Source organism: Pseudochaenichthys georgianus, chromosome 15, assembly GCF_902827115.2.
Source record: "Pseudochaenichthys georgianus chromosome 15, fPseGeo1.2, whole genome shotgun sequence".
NCBI lineage: Eukaryota > Metazoa > Chordata > Actinopteri > Perciformes > Channichthyidae > Pseudochaenichthys > Pseudochaenichthys georgianus.
In genome coordinates, this window is record NC_047517.1 from 25,025,551 (window position 1) to 25,036,195 (window position 10,645).

General features: G+C 42.7%; 1 protein-coding gene across 2 annotated transcripts in view; it reads left to right on the top strand.

Annotated features, from left to right (window-relative positions):
* tet1 (tet methylcytosine dioxygenase 1) overlaps positions 1–10,358 on the top strand; it is a 33,755-nt gene extending 23,397 nt beyond the window's left edge. For both annotated transcript variants that reach the window (XM_034100824.2, XM_071205652.1), the window contains 10 exons: positions 843–3,045; positions 3,553–3,643; positions 4,553–4,646; positions 5,084–5,292; positions 5,385–5,535; positions 5,775–5,864; positions 5,982–6,119; positions 6,248–6,424; positions 6,914–7,058; positions 7,175–10,358. In XM_034100824.2, coding sequence (XP_033956715.1) covers positions 843–3,045; positions 3,553–3,643; positions 4,553–4,646; positions 5,084–5,292; positions 5,385–5,535; positions 5,775–5,864; positions 5,982–6,119; positions 6,248–6,424; positions 6,914–7,058; positions 7,175–8,211 — 4,335 coding nt within the window. In that variant the 3' untranslated portion in view covers positions 8,212–10,358. The remainder of the gene's footprint in view (positions 1–842; positions 3,046–3,552; positions 3,644–4,552; positions 4,647–5,083; positions 5,293–5,384; positions 5,536–5,774; positions 5,865–5,981; positions 6,120–6,247; positions 6,425–6,913; positions 7,059–7,174) is intronic.
* The last annotated feature ends 287 nt before the right edge of the window (positions 10,359–10,645 follow it).

Sequence of the window (10,645 nt, forward strand, 5' to 3'; positions counted from 1 at the left end):
GAGTCTTTATTGTCTATTTTCAAGGAAATATCTTGCAACAGTCCATACAGAGCCTTACATGACTACATACAAACATAAATACATTATACACCATAACATGTGTACTTTGTAAACTGCCTTAGCTTCTACTTTTTCCTAAATCAATTGATCTTATTCCTGTTTATGGAGTTATGTCTATAATTGTCGAACAATTACGAAAGTTTAAAATATTAAGTTTCCACTTCTTCGTGGAGGTAATAAAAATGTCAATACTGTGGACCTTTGGATAGTCGTAGCTTTGCTGGCAGTCAGAATCCGTCTTAGCCAAAGGGTCAAGCTGTGCTGTGTCTGGATTAGACCCTGAGTGGGTTAATCACTCACTGAACAATGCACAGGGGTTAACATGGTCGGGATGCTGTGTTAATAATCACATGTGCTTGCATACAAGCCCAGGAACACACCTACAAATGCCCTCAGTGATCCTAGTGATGTAAGCATGAACTGTGCGTGACTGTTTACTTGTTGGCACTCGGCTATCTGGATCCACAGCGCTTTACACTCAGCCGCTCATGCATACATGTTTCCCTGTTTGAGGCCTCGACTGTGACTAACGCAGCTTCACTTTTGTATTATTTCTGTTGAGAGATCAGTTTCAGCAAGATTTATAGAAATCAGATTCTTTGTTTTCACATGTCATAATATTTTCCACCGCCTCGGTAGTGGCTGCAACAGATGCTCATGCCATGCTGGGAGGCAATCTGTTGTGCTGTGTGGCGTGACTGTTTAGAACAAGCTGAATCACTGTATACTGCCAGAACTTGTTGAGTCACCTCTCTCCTCTTGTTTCTCTCTCTCTGTCTCAGGTGGTTCCAGAAAGTGGGTCGGTAAATGGCAAAGCCAAAGCGCAGATGGAAGACACCCACACGGAAGCAGAGGAGGATGAAGGGGAGGAAGGCCACATACCTCATACACAAGCTCCCACCATTACCCACAAACCGGCCTCGGACCAAGGCGGACGGCCATCATCAGTTGTCAAAAGAGAGTCCGGGCTGGAGCTGACCAGCAATGCACTTCACCAGCATGTATGCTCTTCTGTGAATTTTCAGAATGGTTCTGCTGAGAACCTGACAAAACCTAACGGTGCTAATATGACCACTGGGTCACACTCTGATCTGAAGTCTGCTTTCATATGGACTACTAATGCATCAGAGCCTCAAAGGACTATAATTGCTACAACTCCTAAAGACTGCCCTAAGAATGGACCCAAGACTTCTCCGGACAACATGTCAGTTCCACTAAAGAAGATCAAACTAGAGGAACCGTGGATGTGGATCCCTGAACAGCCCACCAAACAGCTGAGCGATGAAGACGAGGTCTGCGAAGACCCGCTGTCCACACTGGCGGCCGTGGTGTGTCTTTCTGTCACAGAGAGAAAAGGACTGGAGGAGAAACTTTTCAGCTCACGGTCCTCCATTCTTTGCTCCATCAAAACAGAGCCACCAGATTTGTACTTTGTCAAAAAAGAGCCAGAGGACTTACAGAATGACTTGTTTCAGAAAAGCACTCCTGTTTGCCTGCAAAGGAATCCGCAATACATTAAAAGTGAACCTACTCAAGGTGTCTTGCAACAGAGCGTGCAGTCTTTGGCAGAGAGAAGAAATCTTAGTTTTGATCAGGCTATTGCTATTGAGGCCTTGACTCAACTGGCAGCTATACCTCAGAGCCCCGCAGGTTCCATTAAAACTGAACGTATGTGTGAACATAGCACTTCCAACACAAATACAACCCTGCAAGACGTCAAACACACACCAGCTATTCGCTACAACAAAGTGTCGGTCATCAGCTCGCCACTGCACCAGACATCAGTCATACGCCCTCCTGTGGCCAGACAAGGAAACGTCATCCAGTGCTCCCAGGGGTCTAACGCGAAGCTGTATCTGCACGATCTCTTAGAAGCTAGCTCAGACAGAGATAAAGCACCCTGTAGGAAGACAGAGCCGGGCTTTGGTTCTCATGTCATCAAGTCGGAATGCAGCTATAAATATCCCAATGACATGAGAGTCAGTAAAGATCATGAGCGATTGTTCGCGGAGGACAGAGACAGAGTTGTTGGTAAAGCAAGGAGGAACAGAGAGGAGGAGGAGGAGGTGGCAGCTCAGCTAGCAGACCTGGCTTTCATCATCCAGTCTCGACACAACCAGCACTCGGAGAAAATCCCTCAGAAAGGAACACCTGTGTCAGCCATCAAATACAACTACAACTCCCAGATATCCCCCAGTCAGAAAAAGCCCCCCGTGAAAAAAACAAGAGCAACGCCTTCCAAGCCCAGGAAGAAAAAAAGTGATGGACCTAATGAGGGAATCAACTGCCGGACCCCCCTCTCAAAACGCACGCCAAATAGAGAGACTTCCAGGGGGAGAGGCCAGAAGATTCAGGGGAAACCAGTCCTTCACCACAAGAGGAACCTGTTTCTGCCTCAGGCTCAAATTGACCTGAACAGATACTTGGCTGAGGCTCAGGAGGAAAGGAGGCAAATCATCCATCACAGTAACACACACAGTGCAGCCCACCTCGGGCCGCAGACTCACAACTACAGCCCTCTCACAAGGGTTAACAACACCGGTCCAGAACACCACCCATGGTCACTTTCTAACGGTCCACTCCACCAACACAATCCATGCAACGGTCATTCTGGGCTGGACTATGAAAGGCATTTGTTTTCTCAGGGAGTGCATCACGGTGCTGATTCGAACACCAGCGCCGCCAATAACCCTTTCCTCAGCCACTCATCTGGAAACCATGGACTGTCCAATGGCTTCTCGGGGGGCCGGCAGTCCCCTCCTCCGAGCCAGCAGGGCTACTACAAGCTGGAGAGGGCAGGACCTGTCACTATCCTGTCCACTAGTACTGACGGGGTTCAGAGCCAGTCTGAAGAAACAACTCCTTCCAAGAACAGCGTCAACAGCTTCCTGGAGTCTCCTATGAGTTTTTTGGATACCCCTACCAAGAACTTGCTAAATACACCTTCCAAAAAACTTGCTGATCTTCCATCCTGTGAATGCGTGGGTGAGTTGTTCTTCCTATAACCTTTGAGAAGAAAAGTGTGTAGCATTTGCATTAGTGTCACATTAGATACATTCCACTTTGGGGTTAAATGTACCCTTAATGTTGGCTTTGGAGCAATACTGCAACCTCAAACTTTTCTGTTTTTCTTTTTCTTATGCAAACACACACACACACACACACACGCACACACACGCACACACACACACACATGCTGTGTTCTAATTCATGGGCCAATTCAAGCAAAAGGAGGCCACATTTCTTTGCGGTGTCATGTTGAGCTGTTATGATGTATTTGGTCTTGAAATGCGAACATACAGAGTGGTGGCCCCTGAACTGAGATCCAGATGCATTTACTGTGTATTTTACCTTTACATTTAATTAATCTGACTTCTTTATCAGGAGAATTTCCCAAAAATATACCAACACCACATTGGATGGACACTTCTAAACCTGATAAAGTTGCTTTGATATCTGATACATCTTGTTTTTGATTGTTTCTGTCCACAGAACAGATCATTGAAAAGGAGGAAGGCCCTTACTATACTCACCTTGGGGCAGGGCCTACTGTTCCTGCAGTGAGGGAACTGATGGAGAACAGGTAGAGTGACTACAACTTTGTTTACACTCTGTGTATGTGGGTGTGCTTTCTAGCAAACATGCAAAGACCTTACTAGTGAGCCATGGTCTTGGTGGAATGGGGCGGGACAGAGACAAAGAGTCTGTCATTCAAAGGAAGCATTGCTGAGCCAGCTCAATACGTGTACCCTCTGCCTCAGATACACACATGTTGAAACAGGAAACCCCTAGAGCTGAGACAAGAGGCCGTAAACCACGATGCAAGCCCGTTTAAAACATCTTGATGTCCATTTCAGTCCATCTGAAAACCAGACAAAAGAAACGTCATTCTGCACTCATTGAGATATTTAATGACATAGTTGTAATCAAACCAATTTGAGTATTTATTTTGTATGAAACACATTTTATAGAAATGTTTAATATCTCAGAGGGAACTCATTTTTTCCCCCACTTCAATACATTTGTGACCAGATAAATAATCTGGTCACAAAAAAAACTATTGGGTAGGTATTGACACAAAGATACAAAGCACAGGGCTGTTTCTTTTTAAGGTACGTGGTTCTCACAGGACAGCGACAAAGACATATGATGATCTTTAAACTGATGATTAAACTATCCAACAATATATAAAGAAGATATAATTAGTACAGCTGTAAATATCTCACACATTAATGCAACAGTCAAATTAATCTAAACTACTAAATATAAAATGATATACATGACATTTTACTGCACAATGACTACAAGGAATACACAATCCCAATATGTTTTCTTCCACTGATGATTACTACATTGTATGCATTTTTTTTATTTGATATATTGATTGTCCATATATGTTGCCCTAATGTATGGACAACAATGTGATGTTGCCAGTGTGATATGCTCTGAGTTCAAAAGCACAACCTTATCGTTTCTCCTATGTGTGTTACAGATATGGTGCCAAAGGAAATGCAGTCAGGCTGGAAGTTGTTGTTTACACTGGGAAAGAAGGAAAGAGCTCCCAGGGGTGTCCAATAGCTAAATGGGTATGTAGCTTATGTTGTTTTTTTTGGAGTTGTAGTTCCTAAATGTCCCGAATATGTGTTCTTTATATTAGGGCTGCTCGATTATGGCAAAAATCATAATCTCGATTATTTGGGTCAATAATTGTAATTGCAATTATTAAATGCGATTATTATTATAAAAAATGTGAACAGTATGTTTTTAACAGTTGATTACCCTGAACTTGAAGTATAACTCAACTGACAAAAAAAAGAAAAAGTAATAATAAAAAAATAATCGTTTTATTTCGATTACGTTGTTTTCGTAATCGTTGCAAGCCATAATCGTAATAGCGATTAAAATAGGATTAATTGAGCAGCCCTACTTTATATTGAAGGGTTCTTGTAGTTCTTGTTGTCTGTTCCTCATTGCTGTTGGTTATCAGCTTGTATTTTTTTTTTTTTGCACCATCATCTGACAGGTGGTCCGGCGTAGCAGTGAACAGGAGAAGCTGCTGTGTTTGGTCCGCCGGAGGCCGGGGCACTACTGTGAAACGGCCGTGTTGGTGATCCTCATCCTGGCGTGGGAGGGAATCGCTCGGCCGGTTGCAGATAATCTCTACCAGGAGCTCACAAAGTCCCTCTTTAAATACGGCTCCCCCACCAGCCGCCGCTGCGCCCTCAATGAGGAGTGAGTACCTCTTTCTTTGTTTTGCAATTACACAATTTCTTCCCAACTTTGGTTCGTTTCATCATCCTCCTCCTGCTACTCCGTCTCCACAGTCGAACATGTGCCTGCCAGGGTTTGGACCAGGACACATGCGGAGCTTCATTTTCTTTCGGCTGCTCCTGGAGTATGTACTTCAATGGCTGTAAGTTTGCCCGCAGCAAGGTTCCGCGCAAGTTCCGCCTGCTTGGAGACGACCGGGATGAGGTGAGAGAGTGGTCTACTGACAAAAACCCTAGTGGAAAACATCTAGTGCAATTTCTTCTGTTTGTTTGTCCTGTTGTAGTGATGTGAATTTTATTCGTAGGAAAGGCGGACATAATAATCAAATGTTTTCCAAATACTCCACTCCGAGTGGCTTATTTTGGCTATGAAAATCACACCGGTATTTTTTTGATGAGCTGTTATTCACTCCAAATGCTCTTAAATCTGTCCATTACTTTTAGGAGGAGAAGATAGAGAACAACCTGCAGAATCTCGCCTCTGACCTCGCACCCCTCTACAAAAGACTGGCTCCGGAGGCCTTCCAAAACCAGGTATGAAACAGTAAACAGCTGACACACTATTTTAGGCTGACTATTTATATTATTTTCAAATGACCTGCTTTGAATCTTTTACCTCTTCACAACGTCTTGTCCTTTCACCTCTCATAGGTGGAGAATGAGTCGGCAGGAAATGACTGCCGTCTGGGTCGGAAGGAGGGTTGTCCCTTCTCTGGGGTCACAGCCTGTGTGGATTTCTGTGCCCATGCTCACAAGGACACTCACAACATGAATAACGGCAGCACTGTGGTGAGCATGCTATGAGTGTGACTCCATGTTATCTACTGTGTCATGTGATTACATCTTAAGGGTAATCACATTGGACATGGTCTACTGTTTGTTTGAACAACTTGCCTTTTGTGTTTGACCTTTTTCAGGTTTGCACTTTAACCAAGGAAGATAACCGGGCAGTGCCTAACATACCAGAAGATGAGCAGCTCCATGTTCTGCCACTTTACAGAGTCTCCGCAAGGGACGAGTTTGGTCAGGTTGAGGGTCAGTGGACCAAGATGCGGAGCGGTGCTCTGCAAGTTCTGTCCGCCTTTCCCAGAGAAGTAAGAAAGCAGCTTTTGCTATTTATTGTTATTGTTATGTTGTCAGTGGTTTGAGTACTTTGTTTCAAACAAGCAAAACACAATTGTATGCCTACTGTACTTTCTAAAGATCTTGCTGGCAGCAAGTAAAAAAGGCTATTATATAAAATTGACTTCATAAAAATGTGCCACTGTTGGCCTCTCTATAATTTTTGTTAAGCATCACATCTTCTATAAAAAAATTACTTCATCCTACAACTCCAATAGTTTGCTTATTAAAATCAAATGAGACATAATTGTGTACTCGGTGCAATACTCTATTTAAAATGTACCTTTATTTACTGATCCCCCCCATAACCTTGTATTTGTTTGCTTTTGTTAAAAACAAATGGTATTTGCTTGTTGCTCACTGTTCATACAATGTGAAAAATGCTAATAGATAAAACGTTTAAAAACAGTAACCTGAGTGATGTTTTAAATCGTTGATTATATATTTGTTGTGTTCTTTAGGTGCGTCTCCTGGCTGAGCCAGTGAAATCAGCCCGTAAGATCAGGCAAGAAGCTCGTCTGAAGGCCCAAGCAGGGAAGCTGGAGAAAAAGCTCGGGCTGACTCCCCAAACTCCTGGGAAAGTGAAGAACGACACCCCCAGCAAAGGTATTAAATCATGTGGTTAATGTATTTTAATAGTTGGACATTGAGGTCAAAAGGTTATTTTGATGATTCATACATCAGCTTTTTATAAATACTTGTATTATCTACTTCAAAAACAGAGCCACAGGGCTTCTCCAGCTCGTACAGACTACCTTCAAGGCCTGCCAGCGATGGACGGTACCCACAGGAGAGGAATCAACCCGGCACTTACAACCAGAGCACCAGCAGCTACCCCACCTCGGGTGCAGGGGTCACCCCACAGAAGGAGGTCATCCCCCCCAACCACCATGGCCTGCCTGGCGGCCAGTTTGGACAGAATGGCTCAGCTGTTAATTATAAAACAGTGAGTGATGCTGTGAATGGTTATGCTTCAGCATCTGGTGGACAGAGTGTACATATGCCTCCACATAATGCCCTTAGTGGCTTCCCCCATGGTTTTAAAACTGAGCCAAACGAGGTGCACTGCTCTCCTCTGCGCAGACCCTCCCCCAGTGGGAGTGCTCCTCCTCCCCCCTCCTTCTCCCCCAGACCTACCTCTGAGGGCCTCTTCAGCAGGCTCAATGGACTCCACAGGGCTGCTGGAGATGTCACTGCAGAGGTCAGGGGTCATGGCTTTCCTCCACTCTCTTCTCTCCCCCTTCCCCCACAGACTCCCCCGCCTGAACCAGAGGAATTGAAGCAGGAAGAGGTGTGGTCAGACAGCGAGCACAACTTCCTGGACCGTGACATAGGCGGAGTCGCGGTGGCACCGGCACACGGCTCCATCCTGATAGAGTGTGCGCGGCGGGAGCTCCACGCCACCACCCCAATCCTCAGGCCCGACCGCAGCCATCCCACGCGCATCTCCCTGGTCTTCTACCAGCACAAGTCTCTGAATGAACCAGGGCACGGGATGGCTATGTGGGATGCAAAGATGGCCAAGAGGGAGAGGGAGCGGGAGGAGGAGGCCGAGAGATTAAGGATGGAGGAATGTCTGGGGAATAACGGAAAAGGAGGTGTGGAGCAAGAGGAGGGAACAGGGGAGGATGCAGAGGGGACAAGGAGGACAATGCATGTCCCCACACGACAAGCTTGGACTCTCCCGAGGGATGGTGTTGTCACCGTGTCCCCTTATGCTCTTACCCAAGTGACGGGCCCCTACAATCGCTGGACTTAGTTGACACATACACACACACTCACACACACAAAGAAACTTCTACACCTCTATACCCTGTGCTTCTGCCTTACCTCATTCAACTTCAAACTGCTACTCTCGTTTTTTTAAAGTTGTTTTCATTGTGCTTTTCTAGAGTCTGTTTGTTGACTTTGCCCTTCTTGGTCTCTGCTTTCAAAGTGATGAGGAAGACCAAAGTTGGTTGGCTTTTTTAACTGTGAGTTTCTGTGTTTTTATTGTAAAGAGATGGTGCTTTGAAGCATTTCTAAGACGTTTTTAAACTGGTTTTATATTCATGATTAAGAACAAAAAAGATGTGATTATTTATTCTGATCATAACGATTTATATTTAATTCCTGGTGCAAGCCTGTTTACTGCAAGATTTCTATGATAACCTGCATTGTGTTTTCAGAATTCACGTTGTACAGTAGGAATTTGTTCTTTTTTTTTAGCCAATAGTTCGCTTTTCATAAGATGAATCTCATTGGCTTCTAAGTTGGTGCCATTCTCACTGTAAAACCTGCTTAACACCATAACATCACATAATGTAGAAACAGGACTAATATTGTGCTTATAATAACTACAGATTGTCACATTCTGCTGCCTCTGACTTCAGGCGGCAGTTGATGAAAGAAATGTTCTTCTTTGTTGATTTGTTTTCTTTATGTCTGGATGTTTTTCTTTTTATTCACAGATTTGTATGGCATATTAAGAAGCACTTTTTTATTTTTTTAAACTTAACTTGAAAAGGTCCCAATCTTTAGGCCTACATATGTATGTACAGATAGAGATATATGACAGTTTAGCATGATCCTGGTTTTATCTTTACAGTATTTTTCATTTACAATTTGTTGAAAATGGCCTACATATCTAAGGAAATTTTAAACTTTACATACTGAGGAATCGCAAAATGCTGCAACAGTAAGGTGCTTACCATTATTAGCACTTAACTTATTTTCACCTTCTGGAAAATTATTTCAAAAAATCACAAGTGTGATTATAGGATTTCAAAAACATACTTGATGGTGCTTATAAGACCTACTTATTCATTAAGTGTTTGATATGTCGCCGTTTTTTATGTCCATAATCATGAACAACAGTGTCTGAATAATCAGTCTATTGTTCTCTTCCGCTCTGCTTTTGTTGGAAAACCACTCAAACATCAGATTCCACTCAGACTAGAAGATGGTTTTTGGTGCTCGACCTTTGTGAAGACTTTGTTTTCAGAGAGCTTTTCCTTACAGGGTCAAAATAAGGGGGTTAGTGTCAACTCCTGGTGAATCAGGATCTTGTTTATTACCGGTGAAACAGAAGCTATTTGTTTTTAAAACTCAGCAATTAAATTATAGCACAAGAGATAATGACCTTTCACTGATATTCACACTGACACTGGTATAATGTTTCTTGAGAAACTTGTTGGTCTTTCAAACACTTTTACTTCCGTTTGGTGCTAATAGGACAACATTGACTTGACATGGTTATATACTGTACATTGGTGTCATGGTGCTTTTATACAACTCTACTCTGATCTGATGTATGTTTCAATACAACGGTAGTTTTTTAATTTTTCGGACAGACGGAGATGCATTTCTATCTCCACCATTGATCATGATACTTTTTAATTATCAGTGAAAAACATCGAATGATTGTGCCGATTTTCCTCTAGCCCTCAAATGTCTTCCACTAATAACCAAAATCTGCAACAATTTTAAAAAATCACAACACACACACAAAGTGAAATGAATGTAAACAGTTCTTAAATCAGTGGATTTAAAAATGTTGAACCCAACATGACAAAGTTACACTTGTAAATGTTTTTGACTGACTGTGGGGACGTTCTCAATCCACATTGAAAGTATTTGTATCAACAAGGAACTAACAACTAGCACCAGCATTAAAAGATCTTTAAAAAAAACGTTTATTAGTAGAAAATGTGTAAATATGTTTTGTGAACCATATTGTTCTTACTGTACTGTTAATGGTGTTTAGATAATGGATGCTCTTGCTTATTTTGAAACTGAATTACTGTACGTTGCTGAAAGTATATCCAGTTTAGACTTGAGAAGAGGCTACATTTAGCATTCCTTATATGGATGGCTGATCTCTTTTTGGGATTGTGAAATAAAGTCATATTTATATTTTGGACCTGATCATGATTTCCTCTCCTTATTTGTTGTGTGTGCGAATGCGGGTTTGTTCAGGTGTATAATCTAGGTGTGTGATGAATATGGAGACATAATCTATGCCATTTAACTGTTTAGTTCATGTTATGTGTAAGGGATTTTTTAACCTTTTTTTTTGATAGCTTGGGGCAGGGAGCTGATCTTCAAAATGTTAAAGTAATTATGAGTTGCAGTCCGACGAAAAATTATTTAAAACGAATTCCACCTCAACCAGCTGTTAAATACACTTTCATATATACATAATAACAATCTAA